Raw genomic sequence first — 26,412 nt, forward strand, 5'->3', positions numbered from 1 at the left:
TGGGGGCTGTAGTGGTACATTAGGTGGGGGCTGTAGTGGTACATTAGGTGGGGGCTGTAGTGGTACATTAGGTGGGGGCTGTAGTGGTACATTAGGTGGGGGCTGTAGTGATACATTAGGTGGGGGCTGTAGTGGTACATTAGGTGGGGGCTGTAGTGGTACATTAGGTGGGGGGTTGTAGTGATACATTAGGTGGGGGCTGTAGTGGTACATTAGGTGGGGGTTGTAGTGGTACATTAGGTGGGGGCTGTAGTGGTACAGTAGGTGGGGGCTGTAGTGATACATTAGGTGGGGGCTGTAGTGGTACATTAGGTGGGGGCTGTAGTGGTACATTAGGTGGGGGGTTGTAGTGATACATTAGGTGGGGGCTGTAGTGGTACATTAGGTGGGGGCTGTAGTGGTACATTAGGTGGGGGCTGTAGTGGTACATTAGGTGGGGGGTTGTAGTGATACATTAGGTGGGGGCTGTAGTGGTACATTAGGTGGGGGTTGTAGTGGTACATTAGGTGGGGGCTGTAGTGATACATTAGGTGGGGGCTGTAGTGGTACATTAGGTGGGGGGTTGTAGTGATACATTAGGTGGGGGCTGTAGTGGTAAATTAGGTGGGGGCTGTAGTGGTACATTAGGTGGGGGTTGTAGTGGTACAGTAGGTGGGGGCTGTAGTGGTACATTAGGTGGGGGGTTGTAGTGATACATTAGGTGGGGGCTGTAGTGGTACATTAGGTGGGGGGTTGTAGTGATACATTAGGTGGGGGCTGTAGTGATACATTAGGTGGGGGCTGTAGTGGTACAGTAGGTGGGGGTTGTAGTGATACATTAGGTGGGGGCTGTAGTGGTACATTAGGTGGGGAGTGTAGGAGCAGGGCACTGTGTAATAACTAGGGGAAGGGGACATGTTGGGAGGTATCTATGTTACTATTACAGTATACACCTCCCCCCAGGCTCACCTTATGACTGACAGGTGCTCCCACCAATCAGGTGACCAGGGCCCAGCCGTTCGTCTACCTGAGAGATTCGATGACTGACAGTTCACTGCAGCTAATCAGGACGCGGGCAGACTCCACACCTGACCAATCAGCGCGGGAGACAGAGCAGGTGAGGCCGGGACAGGTGTGGTCCTCTGACGTCATGGGGCGGGGCTACACAACTTGTTTTTTCTTTCTTCTTCGTTCAGACCGAAACTTGCGGAGACGCCATGGAGGCCGGGAGGTGGGGAGTGCTGGGGGTCCTGAGCTGCCTGTGTGAGTATCTGTACTATGGGGGTCCTGAGCTGCCTGTGTGAGTATCTGTACTATGGGGGTCCTGAGCTGCCTGTGTGAGTATCTGTACTATGGGGGTCCTGTGCTGCCTGTGTGAGTATCTGTACTATGGGGGTCCTGAGCTGCCTGTGTGAGTATCTGTACTATGGGGGTCCTGAGCTGCCTGTGTGAGTATCTGTACTATGGGGGTCCTGAGCTGCCTGTGTGAGTATCTGTACTATGGGGGTCCTGAGCTGCCTGTGTGAGTATCTGTACTATGGGGGTCCTGAGCTGCCTGTGTGAGTATCTGTACTATGGGGGTCCTGTGCTGCCTGTGTGAGTATCTGTACTATGGGGGTCCTGAGCTGCCTGTGTGAGTATCTGTACTATGGGGGTCCTGAGCTGCCTGTGTGAGTATCTGTACTATGGGGGTCCTGAGCTGCCTGTGTGAGTATCTGTACTATGGGGGTCCTGAGCTGCCTGTGTGAGTATCTGTACTATGGGGGTCCTGAGCTGCCTGTGTGAGTATCTGTATTATGGGGGTCTCTATATATATATCTATATATGCTGGGGGTCCTGAGCTGCCTGTGTGAGTATCTGTACTATGGGGGTCCTGAGCTGCCTGTGTGAGTATCTGTACTATGGGGGTCCTGTGCTGCCTGTGTGAGTATCTGTACTATGGGGGTCCTGTGCTGCCTGTGTGAGTATCTGTACTATGGGGGTCCTGTGCTGCCTGTGTGAGTATCTGTACTATGGGGGTCTCCCTATATATGCTGGGGGTCCTGAGCTGCCTGTGTGAGTATCTGTACTATGGGGGTCCTGAGCTGCCTGTGTGAGTATCTGTACTATGGGGGTCCTGAGCTGCCTGTGTGAGTATCTGTATTATGGGGGTCTCTATATATATATCTATATATGCTGGGGGTCCTGAGCTGCCTGTGTGAGTATCTGTACTATGGGGGTCCTGAGCTGCCTGTGTGAGTATCTGTACTATGGGGGTCCTGAGCTGCCTGTGTGAGTATCTGTACTATGGGGGTCCTGTGCTGCCTGTGTGAGTATCTGTACTATGGGGGTCCTGAGCTGCCTGTGTGAGTATCTGTACTATGGGGGTCCTGAGCTGCCTGTGTGAGTATCTGTACTATGGGGGTCCTGAGCTGCCTGTGTGAGTATCTGTACTATGGGGGTCCTGAGCTGCCTGTGTGAGTATCTGTACTATGGGGGTCCTGAGCTGCCTGTGTGAGTATCTGTACTATGGGGGTCCTGTGCTGCCTGTGTGAGTATCTGTACTATGGGGGTCCTGAGCTGCCTGTGTGAGTATCTGTACTATGGGGGTCCTGAGCTGCCTGTGTGAGTATCTGTACTATGGGGGTCCTGAGCTGCCTGTGTGAGTATCTGTACTATGGGGGTCCTGAGCTGCCTGTGTGAGTATCTGTACTATGGGGGTCCTGAGCTGCCTGTGTGAGTATCTGTATTATGGGGGTCTCTATATATATATCTATATATGCTGGGGGTCCTGAGCTGCCTGTGTGAGTATCTGTACTATGGGGGTCCTGAGCTGCCTGTGTGAGTATCTGTACTATGGGGGTCCTGTGCTGCCTGTGTGAGTATCTGTACTATGGGGGTCCTGTGCTGCCTGTGTGAGTATCTGTACTATGGGGGTCCTGTGCTGCCTGTGTGAGTATCTGTACTATGGGGGTCTCCCTATATATGCTGGGGGTCCTGAGCTGCCTGTGTGAGTATCTGTACTATGGGGGTCCTGAGCTGCCTGTGTGAGTATCTGTACTATGGGGGTCCTGAGCTGCCTGTGTGAGTATCTGTATTATGGGGGTCTCTATATATATATCTATATATGCTGGGGGTCCTGAGCTGCCTGTGTGAGTATCTGTACTATGGGGGTCCTGAGCTGCCTGTGTGAGTATCTGTACTATGGGGGTCCTGAGCTGCCTGTGTGAGTATCTGTACTATGGGGGTCCTGAGCTGCCTGTGTGAGTATCTGTACTATGGGGGTCCTGAGCTGCCTGTGTGAGTATCTGTACTATGGGGGTCCTGAGCTGCCTGTGTGAGTATCTGTACTATGGGGGTCCTGAGCTGCCTGTGTGAGTATCTGTACTATGGGGGTCCTGAGCTGCCTGTGTGAGTATCTGTACTATGGGGGTCCTGTGCTGCCTGTGTGAGTATCTGTACTATGGGGGTCCTGAGCTGCCTGTGTGAGTATCTGTACTATGGGGGTCCTGAGCTGCCTGTGTGAGTATCTGTACTATGGGGGTCCTGAGCTGCCTGTGTGAGTATCTGTACTATGGGGGTCCTGAGCTGCCTGTGTGAGTATCTGTACTATGGGGGTCCTGAGCTGCCTGTGTGAGTATCTGTACTATGGGGGTCCTGAGCTGCCTGTGTGAGTATCTGTATTATGGGGGTCTCTATATATATATCTATATATGCTGGGGGTCCTGAGCTGCCTGTGTGAGTATCTGTACTATGGGGGTCCTGAGCTGCCTGTGTGAGTATCTGTACTATGGGGGTCCTGTGCTGCCTGTGTGAGTATCTGTACTATGGGGGTCCTGTGCTGCCTGTGTGAGTATCTGTACTATGGGGGTCCTGTGCTGCCTGTGTGAGTATCTGTACTATGGGGGTCTCCCTATATATGCTGGGGGTCCTGAGCTGCCTGTGTGAGTATCTGTACTATGGGGGTCCTGAGCTGCCTGTGTGAGTATCTGTACTATGGGGGTCCTGAGCTGCCTGTGTGAGTATCTGTATTATGGGGGTCTCTATATATATATCTATATATGCTGGGGGTCCTGAGCTGCCTGTGTGAGTATCTGTACTATGGGGGTCCTGAGCTGCCTGTGTGAGTATCTGTACTATGGGGGTCCTGAGCTGCCTGTGTGAGTATCTGTACTATGGGGGTCCTGAGCTGCCTGTGTGAGTATCTGTACTATGGGGGTCCTGTGCTGCCTGTGTGAGTATCTGTACTATGGGGGTCCTGAGCTGCCTGTGTGAGTATCTGTACTATGGGGGTCCTGAGCTGCCTGTGTGAGTATCTGTACTATGGGGGTCCTGAGCTGCCTGTGTGAGTATCTGTACTATGGGGGTCCTGAGCTGCCTGTGTGAGTATCTGTACTATGGGGGTCCTGAGCTGCCTGTGTGAGTATCTGTACTATGGGGGTCCTGAGCTGCCTGTGTGAGTATCTGTATTATGGGGGTCTCTATATATATATCTATATATGCTGGGGGTCCTGAGCTGCCTGTGTGAGTATCTGTACTATGGGGGTCCTGAGCTGCCTGTGTGAGTATCTGTACTATGGGGGTCCTGTGCTGCCTGTGTGAGTATCTGTACTATGGGGGTCCTGTGCTGCCTGTGTGAGTATCTGTACTATGGGGGTCCTGTGCTGCCTGTGTGAGTATCTGTACTATGGGGGTCTCCCTATATATGCTGGGGGTCCTGAGCTGCCTGTGTGAGTATCTGTACTATGGGGGTCCTGAGCTGCCTGTGTGAGTATCTGTACTATGGGGGTCCTGAGCTGCCTGTGTGAGTATCTGTATTATGGGGGTCTCTATATATATATCTATATATGCTGGGGGTCCTGAGCTGCCTGTGTGAGTATCTGTACTATGGGGGTCCTGAGCTGCCTGTGTGAGTATCTGTACTATGGGGGTCCTGTGCTGCCTGTGTGAGTATCTGTACTATGGGGGTCCTGTGCTGCCTGTGTGAGTATCTGTACTATGGGGGTCCTGTGCTGCCTGTGTGAGTATCTGTACTATGGGGGTCTCCCTATATATGCTGGGGGTCCTGAGCTGCCTGTGTGAGTATCTGTACTATGGGGGTCCTGAGCTGCCTGTGTGAGTATCTGTACTATGGGGGTCCTGAGCTGCCTGTGTGAGTATCTGTATTATGGGGGTCTCTATATATATATCTATATATGCTGGGGGTCCTGAGCTGCCTGTGTGAGTATCTGTACTATGGGGGTCCTGAGCTGCCTGTGTGAGTATCTGTACTATGGGGGTCCTGTGCTGCCTGTGTGAGTATCTGTACTATGGGGGTCCTGTGCTGCCTGTGTGAGTATCTGTACTATGGGGGTCCTGTGCTGCCTGTGTGAGTATCTGTACTATGGGGGTCTCCCTATATATGCTGGGGGTCCTGAGCTGCCTGTGTGAGTATCTGTACTATGGGGGTCCTGAGCTGCCTGTGTGAGTATCTGTACTATGGGGGTCCTGAGCTGCCTGTGTGAGTATCTGTACTATGGGGGTCCTGTGCTGCCTGTGTGAGTATCTGTACTATGGGGGTCCTGTGCTGCCTGTGTGAGTATCTGTACTATGGGGGTCCTGTGCTGCCTGTGTGAGTATCTGTGCTATGGGGGTCTCTCTATATATGCTGGGGGCCCTGTGCTGCCTGTGTGAGTATCTGTACTATGGGGGTCTCTCTATATATACTGGGGGTCCTGTGCTGCCTGTGTGAGTATCTGTGCTATGGGGGTCTCTCTATATATACTGGGGGTCCTGTGCTGCCTGTGTGAGTATCTGTACTATGGGGGTCTCTCTATATATACTGGGGGTCCTGTGCTGCCTGTGTGAGTATCTGTGCTATGGGGGTCTCTCTATATATGCTGGGGGTCCTGTGCTGCCTGTGTGAGTATCTGTACTATGGGGGTCCTGTGCTGCCTGTGTGAGTATCTGTACTATGGGGGTCCTGAGCTGCCTGTGTGAGTATCTGTACTATGGGGGTCCTGTGCTGCCTGTGTGAGTATCTGTACTATGGGGGTCCTGTGCTGCCTGTGTGAGTATCTGTACTATGGGGGTCTCCCTATATATGCTGGGGGTCCTGAGCTGCCTGTGTGAGTATCTGTACTATGGGGGTCCTGAGCTGCCTGTGTGAGTATCTGTACTATGGGGGTCCTGAGCTGCCTGTGTGAGTATCTGTACTATGGGGGTCCTGTGCTGCCTGTGTGAGTATCTGTACTATGGGGGTCTCCCTATATATGCTGGGGGTCCTGAGCTGCCTGTGTGAGTATCTGTACTATGGGGGTCCTGTGCTGCCTGTGTGAGTATCTGTACTATGGGGGTCCTGAGCTGCCTGTGTGAGTATCTGTACTATGGGGGTCCTGTGCTGCCTGTGTGAGTATCTGTATTATGGGGGTCTCTATATATATATATCTATATATGCTGGGGGTCCTGAGCTGCCTGTGTGAGTATCTGTACTATGGGGGTCCTGTGCTGCCTGTGTGAGTATCTGTACTATGGGGGTCCTGTGCTGCCTGTGTGAGTATCTGTACTATGGGGGTCCTGAGCTGCCTGTGTGAGTATCTGTACTATGGGGGTCCTGTGCTGCCTGTGTGAGTATCTGTACTATGGGGGTCCTGTGCTGCCTGTGTGAGTATCTGTACTATGGGGGTCCTGTGCTGCCTGTGTGAGTATCTGTGCTATGGGGGTCTCTCTATATATGCTGGGGGCCCTGTGCTGCCTGTGTGAGTATCTGTACTATGGGGGTCTCTCTATATATACTGGGGGTCCTGTGCTGCCTGTGTGAGTATCTGTACTATGGGGGTCCTGTGCTGCCTGTGTGAGTATCTGTGCTATGGGGGTCTCTCTATATATGCTGGGGGCCCTGTGCTGCCTGTGTGAGTATCTGTACTATGGGGGTCTCTCTATATATACTGGGGGTCCTGTGCTGCCTGTGTGAGTATCTGTGCTATGGGGGTCTCTCTATATATGCTGGGGGTCCTGTGCTGCCTGTGTGAGTATCTGTACTATGGGGGTCCTGTGCTGCCTGTGTGAGTATCTGTACTATGGGGGTCTCTATATATATATATATATATATATATATATCTATATCTATATATATATGCTGGGGGTCCTGAGGGTCCTGAGCTGCCTGTGTGAGTATCTGTACTATGGGGGTCCTGTGCTGCCTGTGTGAGTATCTGTACTATGGGGGTCTCTCTCTATATCTATATATATATGCTGGGGGTCCTGAGGGTCCTGTGCTGCCTGTGTGAGTATCTGTACTATGGGGGTCTCTCTCTATATCTATATATATATATGCTGGGGGTCCTGAGGGTCCTGAGCTGCCTGTGTGAGTATCTGTACTATGGGGGTCTCTCTATATATGCTGGGGGTCCTGTGCTGCCTGTGTGAGTATCTGTGCTATGGGGGTCTCTCTATATATGCTGGGGGCCCTGTGCTGCCTGTGTGAGTATCTGTACTATGGGGGTCTCTCTATATATATGCTGGGGGTCCTGTGCTGCCTGTGTGATTATCTGTATTATGGGGGTCTCTATATATATATCTATATATGCTGGGGGTCCTGAGGGTCCTGAGCTGCCTGTGTGAGTATCTGTACTATGGGGGTCCTGTGCTGCCTGTGTGAGTATCTGTGCTATGGGGGTCTCTCTATATATGCTGGGGGCCCTGTGCTGCCTGTGTGAGTATCTGTACTATGGGGGTCTCTCTATATATACTGGGGGTCCTGTGCTGCCTGTGTGAGTATCTGTGCTATGGGGGTCTCTCTATATATGCTGGGGGCCCTGTGCTGCCTGTGTGAGTATCTGTACTATGGGGGTCTCTCTATATATGCTGGGGTCCTGTGCTGCCTGTGTGATTATCTGTACTGTGGAGGTTTCCTCTATATATGCTGGGGGCTTTGTTCTGCCTGTGTTAGTATCTGCCTTGCTGGGGGGGGTATATCTGTACTGTGGAGGTCTCCTCTATATATGCTGGGGGCTTTGTGCTGCCTGTGTTAGTATCTGCCCTGCTGGGGGGGTAAATCTATACTGTGGAGGTCTCGCCCTCTCTATATATTTGATATGCTTGGTTCGGGTCTGTCTCTTTAAGCCAGGTTGGCCGACATAACCCACGATAAAACCATAGTTTGTGTATAAAGTCTATTACCTGTGAGTCCGTGTTGGCACTGGCCAGAGGGGGGACTTTCACATAGTTATGCTGCTTGAGAAATGATTGCAATATTGGGGGTCTCTCTAATGGTGGTCTTGTACCTGTGTAATAATCAGCCTGCAGAATGAATGGTGCATGTTCCTCAATGTAGCCCCCTGCTCATACACCTCACCCATGTAGTGTTGTCCCTAGCCATGCACAGGAGGTATGTATGTAATGCAGGGATTGGTATAGTGATTATACACGGTAATATTACCATACACACAGTATACTGCTCCATCCTCTGGGTCTGGTGGTGCATGGCTGGAGATAGTAGCATAAGGTAGTATGGTTGGGTGTACTTGGCCCAGTGGTGCATGGCTGGAGATGGTAGAATAAGGTAGTATGGTTGGGTGTACTTGGCCCAGTGGTGCATGGCTGGAGATGGTAGAATAAGGTAGTATGGTTGGGTGTACTTGGCCCGGTGGTGCATGGCTGGAGATGGTAGAATAAGGTAGTATGGTTGGGTGTACTTGGCCCGGTGGTGCATGGCTGGAGATGGTAGAATAAGGTAGTATGGTTGGGGGTACTTTACCCGATGGTGGATGGCTGAAGATAGTGGTAGTGTTGGGGGTACTTGGCCTGGTGGTGGTGTTGGGGGTACTTGGCTGGAGGTAGTAGTAGTAGTAGTATGGTTGTGGGGGTGCTTGGCCTGGTGGTGGATTGCTGGAGGTAGTAGTAGTATGGTGGGTGCTTGGCCTGGTGGTGGATGGCTGGAGATAGTAGTAGTAGTATGGTTGGGGGGTGGATGGCTGGAGATAGTAGTAGTAGTAGTAGTAGTAGTATGGTTGGGGGGTGCCTGGCCTGGTGGTGGATGGCTGGAGATAGTAGTAGTATGGTTGGGGGGGTGCTTGGCCTGGTGGTGGATGGGTAGTAGTAGTAGTGGTGGTGCTTGGCGGATGGCTGGAGATAGTAGTATGGTTGGGGGGTGCTTGGCCTGGTGGTGGATGGCTGGAGATAGTAGTATGGTTGGGGGGTGCTTGGCCTGGTGGTGGATGGCTGGAGGAGGTAGTAGTATGGTTGGGGGGATGCTTGGCCTGGTGGTGGATGGCTGGAGATAGTAGTAGTATGGTGGGTGCTTGGCTTGGTGGTGGGTGGCTGGAGATAGTAGTAGTATGGTTGGGGGGTGGATGGCTGGAGATAGTAGTAGTATGGTGGGTGCTTGGCTTGGTGGTGGATGGCTGGAGATAGTAGTAGTATGGTTGGGGGGGGTGCTTGGCCTGGTGGTGGATGGCTGGAGGTGGTGGTGGTGGTAGTAGTAGTAGTAGTAGTATGGTGGGTGCTTGGCCTGGTGGTGGATGGCTGGAGGTGGTAGTAGTAGTAGTAGTATGGTTGGGGGGTGGATGGCTGGAGATAGTAGTAGTAGTAGTAGTAGTATGGTTGGGGGGTGCTTGGCCTGGTGGTGGATGGCTGGAGGTAGTAGTATGGTTGGGGGGTGCTTGGCCTGCTGGTGGATGGCTGGAGATAGTAGTAGTATGGTTGGGGGGTGCTTGGCCTGGTGGTGGATGGCTGGAGATAGTAGTAGTATGGTTGGGGGGTGCTTGGCCTGGTGGTGGATGGCTGGAGATAGTAGTAGTATGGTTGGGGGGTGCTTGGCCTGGTGGTGGATGGCTGGAGATAGTAGTAGTATGGTTGGGGGGTGCTTGGCCTGGTGGTGGATGGCTGGAGATAGTAGTAGTATGGTTGGGGGGTGGATGGCTGGAGATAGTTGTAGTAGTAGTATGGTTGGAGGGGTGCTTGGCCTGGTGGTGGATGGCTGGAGATGGTAGTAGTATGGTTGGAGGGGTGCTTGGCCTGGTGGTGGATGGCTGGAGATGGTGGGGTTGGGGGGTGCTTGGCCTGGTGGTGGATGGCTGGATTTAGTAGTAGTAGTAGGTGCTTGGCCTGGTGGTGGATGACTGGAGGTAGTAGTAGGTGCTTGGCCTGGTGGTGGATGGCTGGAGATAGTAGTAGAATGGTTGGGGGGCGCTTTGCTTGGTGGTGGATGGCTGGAGATAGTAGTAGTAGTAGTAGTAGTATGGTTGGGGGGTGCTTGGCCTGGTGGTGGATGGCTGGAGGTAGTAGTAGTAGGTGCTTGGCCTGGTGGTGGATGGCTGGAGATAGTAGTAGAATGGTTGGGGGCGCTTTGCTTGGTGGTGGATGGCTGGAGATAGTAGTAGTAGTAGTAGTAGTAGTATGGTTGGGGGGGTGGATGGCTGGAGATAGTAGTAGTAGTAGTATGGTTGGGGGGTGCTTGGCCTGGTGGTGGATGGCTGGAGGTAGTAGTATGGTTGGGGGGTGCTTGGCCTGGTGGTGGATGGCTGGAGATAGTAGTAGTATGGTTGGGGGGTGCTTGGCCTGGTGGTGGATGGCTGGAGATAGTAGTAGTAGTATGGTTGGGGGGTGCTTGGCCTGGTGGTGGATGGCTGGAGATAGTAGTAGTATGGTTGGGGGGTGCTTGGCCTGGTGGTGGATGGCTGGAGATAGTAGTAGTATGGTTGGGGGGTGGATGGCTGGAGATAGTTGTAGTAGTAGTAGTAGTATGGTTGGGGGGTGCTTGGCCTGGTGGTGGATGGCTGGAGGTAGTAGTAGTAGGTGCTTGGCCTGGTGGTGGATGGCTGGAGATTGTAGTAGAATGGTTTGGGGCGCTTTGCTTGGTGGTGGATGGCTGGAGATGGTGGTGGTGGGGTTGGGGGGTGCTTGGCCTGGTGGTGGATGGCTGGATTTAGTAGTAGTAGGTGCTTGGCCTGGTGGTGGATGACTGGAGGTAGTAGTAGTAGTAGTAGTAGGTGCTTGGCCTGGTGGTGGATGGCTGGAGGTAGTAGTAGTAGTAGTATGGTTGGGGGATGCTTGGCCTGGTGGTGGATGGCTGGAGGTAGTAGTAGTAGGTGCTTGGCCTGGTGGTGGATGGCTGGAGATAGTAGTAGAATGGTTGTGGGTGCTTTGCTTGGTGGTGGATGGCTGGACATAGTAGTAGTAGTAGTATGGTTGGGGGGTGCTTGGCCTGGTGGTGGATGGCTGGAGGTAGTAGTAGTAGGTGCTTGGCCTGGTGGTGGATGGCTGGAGATAGTAGTAGAATGGTTGGGGGCGCTTGGCCTGGTGGTGGATGCCTGAAGATAGTAGTAGAATGGTTGGGGGTGCTTGGCCTGGTGGTGGATGGCTGGAGATAGTAGAATAAGGTAGTATGGTTGGAGTTATTACTCAATAGAACCCCTGAGAACTCTGTAGTACGTCAGTGACTAGCAGTGTTGAGACAGTCACCCACTCACTTACCTTTGGTTCCCAGAAAGCTGTATAATTCCTCACTCAGTTTTCATAGGAATATTCCCTGCTGGACAATCTTAAAAGAATGCATGGTCAAGGTGATTCTCCCTCTTCCTGGGCTCAGACCAAATCCATAATTACCGGCGTTCGGCACAGACGTGATATGGGCATCTTGCCTCCTATAGGTCTGTATGTAAGGCGCAGAGTGCTGGTAATACAGATACAATTATACATCTTGTGCTAACAATCTCTCGCGCTCTCTCTCCCTTTCCTGTGGTTTGTGCCCTCTGTCCATTGTAGAGTAAACACAGCATAACCAGTCTATTGTGGAGGTATTGGCACATGTAGATGTTATAAGGGGAGGGGGGTTTCTGTAGATACTGTCTCCTGGTTGCCACTGATCTGTGTAGACGTTAGAGAAGTTAATTGCAATGTTTGGTAAAGCTGAGGTATCCTAGTGCTACATTTGCGGAACCCTTGGTGAATTGTCCTGGTAGTAAATTGCAGCCATCTTGTGGGTTCTATATTAAGGGCTGGGTTACATGCTGCCTGGTGTCATACAGTGAGCAGGGTTCAACACAATCTTGGTGTATACTAGAAACTCGGGCAGTTTCTTCTCTAGGTAAAGAATGTGTACCGACAGGTCTAACCGGCACATCCAGGGCCTGCTCCCTTCTTCTTCCAGACAGGTACTTCTGTGTACAAACATCTCATCCATACAGATATAACGTCACAAGACGCCCTGCTTGACCTTTGTGCAGAGATGCCCTCTATGAAAGATGGGCCTACTCTGCTCCCTGGCCTGGGACCTCCCCTGCTAGAGCTACATGGCTACAATGGATCGCTGTAGTACCCTCACTGACTGGCTCCTTCTCTGGCCCCAGCACATTACTGCAATGCCAGGGCTGTAGGAGAGGGCACCTAGCCTAGCACCTGCATATTACTGTGATGCCCGGGCTGTAAGAGAGGGCACATTCCCTGGCACCTGCACATTACTGCGGTGCCCTAGCTGTAGGAGAGGGCACATTCCCTGGCCCCAGCACATTACTGCGGTACCCTGGCTGTAGGAGAGGGCACATTCCCTGGCCCCAGCACATTACTGCGGTACCCTGGCTGTAGGAGAGGGCACCTTCCCTGTAAGTGCTTATTACTGTGTGTAGCTGTGGCACTGCAGGAGCCGGATACCCATGTAGGGAGCTGCTGCTGTAAGCGAGGGGATGGGGCATGGTGATCTGCCCCTTTCTCTGGTACCAGTCTGTTCTCACAATCCCGCTCTCTTTATCCACAGGTGTGGCTGTGCTGTGCGAGGACATCATCACCGTGAAGGAAGGAGAGAGTAAGTTGTGCCCACCTGCCCGCTGACATTATGCCCATTCCACTGCTTCCAGCCTATATTGGTGCTGACTGTCTGCTCAGGCATTTTTAGGTGTCATCACATTACATGAGGTGGAAAATAGCGTCAGTGGTATTAATAATTTAGATTAAATCAGACCTTTCACAGTAACATCAAGTTTATCTGGATACTTGTGAACCCTAAGGGGAGATGGTGAAAACGCGTCTGGCAGATATGTCGCCCTCCCACTCTGTTACCGCTCCGATACGGCCAGAAACGTAGAATGAATCTCTGTTCTTTCAGATGCTGAGTTTAAGTGCAACTATCCCGGCACTATGCAGAACCCACGTATTGAATGGAAGTTTAATTCTGGCCAGGATACCACCCTTGTCTACTATGGGGAAGCCCTCACAGGTAGCCCACTACAAGTCCTTCCTTATATGTCTGTTACATTGTGCTATCCTTACTGAGCCCCCCCTCATGTATGTATTACTGGATTCACCTCCTTCATCTCATGTATTCTAGAGCCCTATAAAGACCGGGCTGATTATTACCCCCAAGGCCTGCGGCTAAGAAGTGTCACTCGGAAGGACAATGGAGACTATGTGTGCGAAGTGACCAACACTGTTGCTGGAGCGAAACCTCCCTACGTAGAGATACCATCAAAGCTGGTGGTGTTGGGTAAATAGCATTATCCTATTGTCTCCCTCCCGTATCTCCTCCAAGCTGCCTCTCACTCTCTGCTTCCCATGCAGTGCCCCCATCAGTGCCCTTCGCACAGGTACCAACCTCTGTCACCACTGGGAGTGTGGCTGAACTTCGCTGCAATGAGAAAGACAGCTCGCCGCCTGCCACGTTTGTGTGGTACAAAAACAAGATCCCGATGCCTGAAAATCCCAAGAGCAGCCCCACCTTCCAGAATGCTAGCTACACCATAGACCCCAACACGGGAGTGCTGGTAAGGGAGAAACTCCAATGTATAAAGTAACCGCAGTACCAGGCATAGTGCTGACAGGGAGAACAGTCATCCCCCCCCCCCCCCCCTGTCCTGTATCACCCTGTACCAGGCATAGTGCTGACTGTTCTCCTACCTGTCATTACCCCCCCGTCCTGTATCACCCTGTACCAGGCATAGTGCTGACTGTTCTCCTACCTGTCATTACCCCTGTCCTGTATCACCCTGTACCAGGCATAGTGCTGACTGTTCTCCTACCTGTCATTACCCCCCCGTCCTGTATCACCCTGTACCAGGCATAGTGCTGACTGTTCTCCTACCTGTCATTACCCCTGTCCTGTATCACCCTATACCAGGCATAGTGCTGACTGTTCTCCTACCTGTCATTACCCCCCGTCCTGTATCACCCTATACCAGGCATAGTGCTGACTGTTCCCCCCCCCCCCCTCCGTCCTGTATCACCCTGTACCAGGCATAGTGCTGACTGTTCTGCTACCTGTCATTACCCCCCGTCCTGTATCACCCTGTACCAGGCATAGTGCTGACTGTTCTCCTACCTGTCATTACCCCCTGTCCTGTATCACCCTGTACCAGCCATAGTGCTGACTGTTCTCCTACCTGTCATTACCCCCCATCCTGTATCACCCTATACCAGGCATAGTGCTGACTGTTCCCCCCGTCCTGTATCACCCTGTACCAGGCATAGTGCTGACTGTTCTCCTACCTGTCATTACCCCCTGTCCTGTATCACCCTGTACCAGGCATAGTGCTGACTGTTCTCCTACCTGTCATTACCCCCCCGTCCTGTATCACCCTGTACCAGGCATAGTGCTGACTGTTCTCCTACCTGTCAGTACCCCCCCGTCCTGTATCACCCTGTACCAGGCATAGTGCTGACTGTTCTCCTACCTGTCATTACCCCTGTCCTGTATCACCCTATACCAGGCATAGTGCTGACTGTTCTCCTACCTGTCATTACCCCCCGTCCTGTATCACCCTATACCAGGCATAGTGCTGACTGTTCCCCCCCGTCCTGTATCACCCTATACCAGGCATAGTGCTGACTGTTCTCCTACCTGTCATTACCCCCCCGTCCTGTATCACCCTGTACCAGGCATAGTGCTGACTGTTCTCCTACCTGTCATTACCCCTGTCCTGTATCACCCTGTACCAGGCATAGTGCTGACTGTTCTCCTACCTGTCATTACCCCCCCGTCCTGTATCACCCTGTACCAGGCATAGTGCTGACTGTTCTCCTACCTGTCATTACCCCTGTCCTGTATCACCCTGTACCAGCCATAGTGGTGACTGGTCTCCTACCTGTCATTACCCCCCGTCCTGTATCACCCTGTACCAGCCATAGTGGTGACTGTTCTCCTACCTGTCATTACCCCCCGTCCTGTATCACCCTGTACCAGCCATAGTGGTGACTGTTCTCCTACCTGTCATTACCCCCCGTCCTGTATCACCCTGTACCAGGCATAGTGCTGACTGTTCCCCTACCTGTCATTACCCCCCGTCCTGTATCACCCTATACCAGGCATAGTGCTGACTGCTCTTGTGTGACATTACCCCGTCCTGTATAACCCTGTACCGCCCATAGTGGTGTCTGCTCCTATGTGACATTACCCCGTCCTGTATAACCCCCTGTACCGGCCATAGTGGTGACTGCTCCTATGTGACATTACCCCGTCCTGTATAACCCCCTGTACCGGCCATATTGGTGACTGCTCGGTGACTGCTCCTATGTGACATTACCCCGTCCTGTATAACCCCCTGTACCGGCCATAGTGGTGACTGCTCCTATGTGACATTACCCCGTCCTGTATAACCCCCTGTACCGGCCATAGTGGTGACTGCTCCTATGTGACATTACCCCGTCCTGTATAACCCCCTGTACCGGCCATAGTGGTGACTGCTCCTATGTGACATTACCCCGTCCTGTATTACCCCCTGTACCGGCCATAGTGGTGACTGCTCCTATGTGACATTACCCCGTCCTGTATTACCCCCTGTACCGGCCATAGTGGTGACTGCTCCTATGTGACATTACCCCGTCCTGTATTACCCCCTGTACCGGCCATAGTGGTGACTGCTCCTATGTGACATTACCCCCCGTCCTGTATAACCCTGTACCGGCCATAGTGGTGACTGCTCCTATGTGACATTACCCCGTCCTGTATAACCCCCTGTACCGGCCATAGTGGTGACTGCTCCTATGTGACATTACCCCCCGTCCTGTATAACCCTGTACCGGCCATAGTGGTGACTGCTCCTATGTGACATTACCCCGTCCTGTATAACCCCCTGTACCGGCCATAGTGGTGACTGCTCCTATGTGACATTACCCCGTCCTGTATAACCCCCTGTACCGGCCATAGTGGTGACTGCTCCTATGTGACATTACCCCGTCCTGTATAACCCCCTGTACCGGCCATAGTGGTGACTGCTCCTATGTGACATTACCCCGTCCTGTATTACCCCCTGTACCGGCCATAGTGGTGACTGCTCCTATGTGACATTACCCCGTCCTGTATAACCCTGTACCGGCCATAGTGGTGACTGTTCCTATGTGACATTACCCCGTCCTGTATAACCCCCCTGTACCGGCCATAGTGGTGACTGCTCCTATGTGACATTACCCCGTCCTGTATTACCATGTACCGGCCATAGTGGTGACTGCTCCTATGTGACATTACCCCGTCCTGTATAACCCCCTGTACCGGCCATAGTGGTGACTGCTCCTATGTGACATTACCCCGTCCTGTATAACCCCCTGTACCGGCCATAGTGGTGACTGCTCCTATGTGACATTACCCCCTGTACCGGCCATAGTGGTGACTGCTCCTATGTGACATTACCCCGTCCTGTATAACCCTATACCGGCCATAGTGGTGACTGCTCCTATGTGACATTACCCCGTCCTGTATAACCCTGTACCGGCCATAGTGGTGACTGCTCCTATGTGACATTACCCCGTCCTGTATAACCCTATACCGGCCGTAGTGGTGACTGCTCCTATGTGACATTACCCCGTCCTGTATTACCATGTACCGGCCATAGTGGTGACTGCTCCTATGTGACATTACCCCGTCCTGTAATAACCCCCTGTACCGGCCATAGTGGTGACTGCTCCTATGTGACATTACCCCGTCCTGTATAACCCCCTATACCGGCCATAGTGGTGACTGCTCCTATGTGACATTACCCCGTCCTGTATAACCCCCTGTACCGGCCATAGTGGTGACTGCTCCTATGTGACATTACCCCGTCCTGTATAACCCCCTATACCGGCCATAGTGGTGACTGCTCCTATGTGACATTACCCCGTCCTGTATAACCCTGTACCGGCCATAGTGGTGACTGCTCCTATGTGACATTACCCCGTCCTGTATAACCCCCTGTACCGGCCATAGTGGTGACTGCTCCTATGTGACATTACCCCGTCCTGTATAACCCCCTGTACCGGCCATAGTGGTGACTGCTCCTATGTGACATTACCCCGTCCTGTATTACCACGTACCGGCCATAGTGGTGACTGCTCCTATGTGACATTACCCCGTCCTGTATAACCCCCTGTACCGGCCATAGTGGTGACTGCTCCTATGTGACATTACCCCGTCCTGTATAACCCCCTGTACCGGCCATAGTGGTGACTGCTCCTATGTGACATTACCCCGTCCTGTATAACCCCCTGTACCGGCCATAGTGGTGACTGCTCCTATGTGACATTACCCCGTCCTGTATTACCCCCTGTACCGGCCATAGTGGTGACTGCTCCTATGTGACATTACCCCGTCCTGTATTACCCCCTGTACCGGCCATAGTGGTGACTGCTCCTATGTGACATTACCCCGTCCTGTATTACCCCCTGTACCGGCCATAGTGGTGACTGCTCCTATGTGACATTACCCCGTCCTGTATAACCCTGTACCGGCCATAGTGGTGACTGCTCCTATGTGACATTACCCCGTCCTGTATTACCATGTACCGGCCATAGTGGTGACTGCTCCTATGTGACATTACCCCGTCCTGTATAACCCTGTACCGGCCATAGTGGTGACTGCTCCTATGTGACATTACCCCGTCCTGTATAACCCTGTACCGGCCATAGTGGTGACTGCTCCTATGTGACATTACCCGTCCTGTATTACCATGTACCGGCCATAGTGGTGACTGCTCCTATGTGACATTACCCCGTCCTGTATTACCCCCTGTACCGGCCATAGTGGTGACTGCTCCTATGTGACATTACCCCGTCCTGTATAACCCCCTGTACCGGCCATAGTGGTGACTGCTCCTATGTGACATTACCCCGTCCTGTATAACCATGTACTGGCCATAGTGGTGACTGCTCCTATGTGACATTACCCCGTCCTGTATAACCATGTACCGGCCATAGTGGTGACTGCTCCTATGTGACAATACCCCGTCCTGTATAACCCCCTGTACCGGCCATAGTGGTGACTGCTCCTATGTGACATTACCCCGTCCTGTATAACCCCCTGTACCGGCCATAGTGGTGACTGCTCCTATGTGACATTACCCCGTCCTGTATAACCTTGTACCGGCCATAGTGGTGACTGCTCCTATGTGACATTACCCCGTCCTGTATAACCCTGTACCGGCCATAGTGGTGACTGCTCCTATGTGACATTACCCGTCCTGTATTACCATGTACCGGCCATAGTGGTGACTGCTCCTATGTGACATTACCCCGTCCTGTATTACCCCCTGTACCGGCCATAGTGGTGACTGCTCCTATGTGACATTACCCCGTCCTGTATAACCCCCTGTACCGGCCATAGTGGTGACTGCTCCTATGTGACATTACCCCGTCCTGTATTACCACGTACCGGCCATAGTGGTGACTGCTCCTATGTGACATTACCCCGTCCTGTATAACCATGTACTGGCCATAGTGGTGACTGCTCCTATGTGACATTACCCCGTCCTGTATAACCATGTACCGGCCATAGTGGTGACTGCTCCTATGTGACAATACCCCGTCCTGTATAACCCCCTGTACCGGCCATAGTGGTGACTGCTCCTATGTGACATTACCCCGTCCTGTATAACCATGTACCGGCCATAGTGGTGACTGCTCCTATGTGACAATACCCCGTCCTGTATAACCCCCTGTACCGGCCATAGTGGTGACTGCTCCTATGAGACATTACCCCGTCCTGTATAACCTTGTACCGGCCATAGTGGTGACTGCTCCTATGTGACAATACCCCGTCCTGTATAACCCTGTACCGGCCATAGTGGTGACTGCTCCTATGTGACATTACCCTGTCCTGTATTACCATGTACCGGCCATAGTGGTGACTGCTCCTATGTGACATTACCCCGTCCTGTATAACCCCCTGTACCGGCCATAGTGGTGACTGCTCCTATGTGACATTACCCCGTCCTGTATAACCATGTACCTGCCATGGTGGTGACTGCTCCTATGTGACAATACCCCGTCCTGTATAACCCCCTGTACCGGCCATAGTGGTGACTGCTCCTATGTGACATTACCCTGTCCTGTATTACCATGTACCGGCCATAGTGGTGACTGCTCCTATGTGACATTACCCCGTCCTGTATAACCCCCTATACCGGCCATAGTGGTGACTGCTCCTATGTGACATTACCCCGTCCTGTATAACCATGTACCGGCCATGGTGGTGACTGCTCCTATGTGACAATACCCCGTCCTGTATAACCCCCTGTACCGGCCATAGTGGTGACTGCTCCTATGTGACATTACCCCGTCCTGTATAACCCTGTACCGGCCATAGTGGTGACTGCTCCTATGTGACATTACCCCGTCCTGTATAACCTTGTACCGGCCATAGTGGTGACTGCTCCTATGTGACATTACCCCGTCCTGTATAACCCTGTACCGGCCATAGTGGTGACTGCTCCTATGTGACATTACCCGTCCTGTATTACCATGTACCGGCCATAGTGGTGACTGCTCCTATGTGACATTACCCCGTCCTGTATTACCCCCTGTACCGGCCATAGTGGTGACTGCTCCTATGTGACATTACCCCGTCCTGTATTACCCCCTGTACCGGCCATAGTGGTGACTGCTCCTATGTGACAATACCCCGTCCTGTATAACCATGTACCGGCCATAGTGGTGACTGCTCCTATGTGACAATACCCCGTCCTGTATAACCCCCTGTACCGGCCATAGTGGTGACTGCTCCTATGTGACATTACCCCGTCCTGTATAACCTTGTACCGGCCATAGTGGTGACTGCTCCTATGTGACAATACCCCGTCCTGTATAACCCTGTACCGGCCATAGTGGTGACTGCTCCTATGTGACATTACCCGTCCTGTATTACCATGTACCGGCCATAGTGGTGACTGCTCCTATGTGACATTACCCCGTCCTGTATTACCCCCTGTACCGGCCATAGTGGTGACTGCTCCTATGTGACATTACCCCGTCCTGTATAACCCCCTGTACCGGCCATAGTGGTGACTGCTTCTATGTGACATTACCCCGTCCTGTATTACCACGTACCGGCCATAGTGGTGACTGCTCCTATGTGACATTACCCCGTCCTGTATAACCATGTACTGGCCATAGTGGTGACTGCTCCTATGTGACATTACCCCGTCCTGTATAACCATGTACCGGCCATAGTGGTGACTGCTCCTATGTGACAATACCCCGTCCTGTATAACCCCCTGTACCGGCCATAGTGGTGACTGCTCCTATGTGACATTACCCCGTCCTGTATAACCCCCTATACCGGCCATAGTGGTGACTGCTCCTATGTGACATTACCCCGTCCTGTATAACCCCCTGTACCGGCCATATTGGTGACTGCTCGGTGACTGCTCCTATGTGACATTACCCCGTCCTGTATAACCCCCTGTACCGGCCATAGTGGTGACTGCTCCTATGTGACATTACCCCGTCCTGTATAACCATGTACCGGCCATAGTGGTGACTGCTCCTATGTGACAATACACCGTCCTGTATAACCCCCTGTACCGGCCATAGTGGTGACTGCTCCTATGTGACATTACCCCGTCCTGTATAACCTTGTACCGGCCATAGTGGTGACTGCTCCTATGTGACAATACCCCGTCCTGTATAACCCTGTACCGGCCATAGTGGTGACTGCTCCTATGTGACATTACCCTGTCCTGTATAACCCCCTGTACCGGCCATAGTGGTGACTGCTCCTATGTGACATTACCCCGTCCTGTATAACCATGTACCGGCCATGGTGGTGACTGCTCCTATGTGACAATACCCCGTCCTGTATAACCCCCTGTACCGGCCATAGTGGTGACTGCTCCTATGTGACATTACCCCGTCCTGTATAACCCTGTACCGGCCATAGTGGTGACTGCTCCTATGTGACATTACCCCGTCCTGTATAACCATGTACCGGCCATAGTGGTGACTGCTCCTATGTGACATTACCCCGTCCTGTGGTGACTGCTCCTATGTGACATTACCCCGTCCTGTATAACCCCCTGTACCGGCCATAGTGGTGACTGCTCCTATGTGACATTACCCCGTCCTGTATTACCCCCTGTACCGGCCATAGTGGTGACTGCTCCTATGTGACATTACCCCGTCCTGTATTACCCCCTGTACCGGCCATAGTGGTGACTGCTCCTATGTGACATTACCCCGTCCTGTATAACCCCCTGTACCGGCCATAGTGGTGACTGCTCCTATGTGACATTACCCCGTCCTGTATAACCCCCTGTACCGGCCATAGTGGTGACTGCTCCTATGTGACATTACCCCGTCCTGTATAACCATGTACCGGCCATGGTGGTGACTGCTCCTATGTGACAATACCCCGTCCTGTATAACCCCCTGTACCGGCCATAGTGGTGACTGCTCCTATGTGACATTACCCCGTCCTGTATAACCCTGTACCGGCCATAGTGGTGACTGCTCCTATGTGACATTACCCGTCCTGTATTACCATGTACCGGCCATAGTGGTGACTGCTCCTATGTGACATTACCCCGTCCTGTATAACCATGTACCGGCCATAGTGGTGACTGCTCCTATGTGACAATACCCCGTCCTGTATAACCCCCTGTACCGGCCATAGTGGTGACTGCTCCTATGTGACATTACCCCGTCCTGTATAACCCCCTGTACCGGCCATAGTGGTGACTGCTCCTATGTGACATTACCCCGTCCTGTATAACCATGTACCGGCCATAGTGGTGACTGCTCCTATGTGACAATACCCCGTCCTGTATAACCCCCTGTACCGGCCATAGTGGTGACTGCTCCTATGTGACATTACCCCGTCCTGTATAACCTTGTACCGGCCATAGTGGTGACTGCTCCTATGTGACAATACCCCGTCCTGTATAACCCTGTACCGGCCATAGTGGTGACTGCTCCTATGTGACATTACCCTGTCCTGTATTACCATGTACCGGCCATAGTGGTGACTGCTCCTATGTGACATTACCCCGTCCTGTATAACCCCCTGTACCGGCCATAGTGGTGACTGCTCCTATGTGACATTACCCCGTCCTGTATAACCATGTACCGGCCATGGTGGTGACTGCTCCTATGTGACAATACCCCGTCCTGTATAACCCCCTGTACCGGCCATAGTGGTGACTGCTCCTATGTGACATTACCCCGTCCTGTATAACCCTGTACCGGCCATAGTGGTGACTGCTCCTATGTGACATTACCCCGTCCTGTATAACCCTGTACCGGCCATAGTGGTGACTGCTCCTATGTGACATTACCCCGTCCTGTATAACCATGTACCGGCCATAGTGGTGACTGCTCCTATGTGACATTACCCCGTCCTGTGGTGACTGCTCCTATGTGACATTACCCCGTCCTGTATAACCCCCTGTACCGGCCATAGTGGTGACTGCTCCTATGTGACATTACCCCGTCCTGTATTACCCCCTGTACCGGCCATAGTGGTGACTGCTCCTATGTGACATTACCCCGTCCTGTATTACCCCCTGTACCGGCCATAGTGGTGACTGCTCCTATGTGACATTACCCCGTCCTGTATAACCCCCTGTACCGGCCATAGTGGTGACTGCTCCTATGTGACATTACCCCGTCCTGTATAACCCCCTGTACCGGCCATAGTGGTGACTGCTCCTATGTGACATTACCCCGTCCTGTATAACCATGTACCGGCCATGGTGGTGACTGCTCCTATGTGACAATACCCCGTCCTGTATAACCCCCTGTACCGGCCATAGTGGTGACTGCTCCTATGTGACATTACCCCGTCCTGTATAACCCTGTACCGGCCATAGTGGTGACTGCTCCTATGTGACATTACCCCGTCCTGTATAACCATGTACCGGCCATAGTGGTGACTGCTCCTATGTGACATTACCCCGTCCTGTGGTGACTGCTCCTATGTGACATTACCCCGTCCTGTATAACCCCCTGTACCGGCCATAGTGGTGACTGCTCCTATGTGACATTACCCCGTCCTGTATTACCCCCTGTACCGGCCATAGTGGTGACTGCTCCTATGTGACATTACCCCGTCCTGTATTACCCCCTGTACCGGCCATAGTGGTGACTGCTCCTATGTGACATTACCCCGTCCTGTATAACCCCCTGTACCGGCCATAGTGGTGACTGCTCCTATGTGACATTACCCCGTCCTTTATAACCATGTACCGGCCATAGTGGTGACTGCTCCTATGTGACATTTTTGCTTTTCAGAAATTCAATCCGGTTATGAAATCTGACGTTGGAGAATTTTACTGTGAGGCGACAAACAGTCAGGGGAAGCAAAGCTCCGCCGTGGTGCGCATGGAAGTCAGTAAGTACATTGTATTGCTACGCTGAGAAGGTATTGACACGTCGGCCTTGGCTAATTCTCTTCTACCCGTTTTGCAGATGATGTTAATGTTGGGGGGATTGTGGCCGCAGTCATCGTTGTTCTCTTGATTTTGGGATTGATTGGATTTGCGCTTTGGTTTGCATACAGCCGTGGATACATTGGGAGTGAGTATTAGTCTATGTTACAGGTAGATGGCCCCTGTTGTTTCTGTAGTGGTGAGGATTGGGGGCAGTCATGTATAGTACTCTTACTGCTCGGTGAGAGGCTCTACATTGTACAGTACTGTTACTGCTCGGTGGGAGGCTCTACATTGTACAGTACTGTTACTGCTCGGTGGGAGGCTCTACATTGTACAGTACTCTTACTGCTCGGTGAGAGGCTCTACATTGTACAGTACTCTTACTGCTCGGTGGGAGGCTCTACATTGTACAGTACTCTTACTGCTCGGTGGGAGGCTCTACATTGTACAGTACTGTTACTGCTTGGTGGGAGGCTCTACATTGTACAGTACTGTTACTGCTTGGTGGGAGGCTCTACATTGTACAGTACTGTTACTGCTCGGTGGGAGGCTCTACATTGTACAGTACTGTTACTGCTCGGTGGGAGGCTCTACATTGTACAGTACTCTTACTGCTCGGTGGGAGGCTCTACATTGTACAGTACTGTTACTGCTCGGTGGGAGGCTCTACATTGTACAGTACTGTTACTGCTCGGTGGGAGGCTCTACATTGTACAGTACTGTTACTGCTCGGTGGGAGGCTCTACATTGTACAGTACTCTTACTGCTCGGTGGGAGGCTCTACATTGTACAGTACTGTTACTGCTCGGTGGGAGGCTCTACATTGTACAGTACTCTTACTGCTCGGTGGGAGGCTCTACATTGTACAGTACTGTTACTGCTTGGTGGGAGGCTCTACATTGTACAGTACTCTTACTGCTCGGTGGGAGGCTCTACATTGTACAGTACTCTTACTGCTCGGTGGGAGGCTCTACATTGTACAGTACTCTTACTGCTCGGTGGGAGGCTCTACATTGTACAGTACTGTTACTGCTCGGTGGGAGGCTCTACATTGTACAGTACTCTTACTGCTCGGTGGGAGGCTCTACATTGTACAGTACTGTTACTGCTCGGTGGGAGGCTCTACATTGTACAGTACTCTTACTGCTCGGTGGGAGGCTCTACATTGTACAGTACTGTTACTGCTCGGTGGGAGGCTCTACATTGTACAGTACTGTTACTGCTCGGTGGGAGGCTCTACATTGTACAGTACTGTTACTGCTCGGTGGGAGGCTCTACATTGTACAGTACTGTTACTGCTCGGTGGGAGGCTCTACATTGTACAGTACGGTTACTGCTCGGTGGGAGGCTCTACATTGTACAGTACGGTTACTGCTCGGTGGGAGGCTCTACATTGTACAGTACGGTTACTGCTCGGTGGGAGGCTCTACATTGTACAGTACTCTTACTGCTCGGTGGGAGGCTCTACATTGTACAGTACGGTTACTGCTCGGTGGGAGGCTCTACATTGTACAGTACTCTTACTGCTCGGTGGGAGGCTCTACATTGTACAGTACTGTTACTGCTCGGTGGGAGGCTCTACATTGTACAGTACTGTTACTGCTCGGTGGGAGGCTCTACATTGTACAGTACTGTTACTGCTCGGTGGGAGGCTCTACATTGTACAGTACGGTTACTGCTCGGTGGGAGGCTCTACATTGTACAGTACGGTTACTGCTCGGTGGGAGGCTCTACATTGTACAGTACTGTTACTGCTCGGTGGGAGGCTCTACATTGTACAGTACTGTTACTGCTCGGTGGGAGGCTCTACATTGTACAGTACGGTTACTGCTCGGTGGGAGGCTCTACATTGTACAGTACTGTTACTGCTCGGTGGGAGGCTCTACATTGTACAGTACTGTTACTGCTCGGTGGGAGGCTCTACATTGTACAGTACGGTTACTGCTCGGTGGGAGGCTCTACATTGTACAGTACGGTTACTGCTCGGTGGGAGGCTCTACTTTTGTCTGTAACTGAGAAATGCACAGTGTGTGGCACTAGTGGCGGCATTTCGCACAGCGTGGGTGGCACTAGTGGCGGCATTTCGCACAGCGTGGGTGGCACTAGTGGCGGCATTTCGCACAGCGTGGGTGGCACTAGTGGCGGCATTTCGCACAGCGTGGGTGGCACTAGTGGCGGCATTTCGCACAGCGTGGGTGGCACTAGTGGCGGCATTTCGCACAGCGTGGGTGGCACTAGTGGCGGCATTTCGCACAGCGTGGGTGGCACTAGTGGCGGCATTTCGCACAGCGTGGGTGGCACTAGTGGCGGCATTTCGCACAGCGTGGGTGGCACTAGTGGCGGCCACATCTTGTTTTTTCTTTTACAGAATGTGTAATTTTGTTTTTTTTTCTTCTGTTTTTATTTCAGAAAAGAACAAGTAAGTGTCTGGTTATCCTGCGGTGTTGTCCTGCGCCCTTGGCTGGTTATCCTGCGGTGTTGTCCTGCGCCCTTGGCTGGTTATCCTGCGGTGTTGTCCTGCGCCCTTGGCTGGTTATCCTGCGGTGTTGTCCTGCGCCCTGATCCTGATAGGAAGGATGATGTCCTGTCCTTTCTGTGCTCTCATAATTCCCCCTAATGCCTGTATTCTGCTCCCCTCCATCATCATGGCTTAGTATTACAGCACCTGATGTACACACACAGCCACAATATGGTGTAGCCTACATATGGGTATATAGCGTGTGAGGGCACATCTCAATCTAACTGTGTTCCAGGATATATGTTTATTTATACTCTGCCTCCCATCTAGGCCAGTTACTTTCCCCAAATACTGTGTGTGTCCCTCGCCCTCCGTGTGTGTGTGTCCCTCGCCCTCCGTGTGTGTGTGTCCCTC

General features: G+C 52.3%; 1 protein-coding gene across 1 annotated transcript; it reads left to right on the forward strand.

Moving 5' to 3' along the window:
• Nucleotides 1–1,129: 1,129 nt before the first annotated feature.
• Nucleotides 1,130–26,412, forward strand: F11R (F11 receptor). Its single transcript, XM_088448870.1, has 8 exons — nt 1,130–1,242; nt 12,692–12,739; nt 13,040–13,150; nt 13,262–13,417; nt 13,492–13,694; nt 23,401–23,500; nt 23,578–23,685; nt 25,950–26,412. Exons 1-8 carry the CDS (start codon nt 1,197–1,199, stop codon nt 25,961–25,963), a joined length of 786 nt encoding a protein of 261 aa, XP_088304996.1. The 5' UTR covers nt 1,130–1,196; the 3' UTR covers nt 25,964–26,412.

Source organism: Taudactylus pleione, unplaced genomic scaffold (genome assembly GCF_031769625.1).
Source record: "Taudactylus pleione unplaced genomic scaffold, aTauple2 ptg000469l, whole genome shotgun sequence".
Taxonomy (NCBI): domain Eukaryota; kingdom Metazoa; phylum Chordata; class Amphibia; order Anura; family Myobatrachidae; genus Taudactylus; species Taudactylus pleione.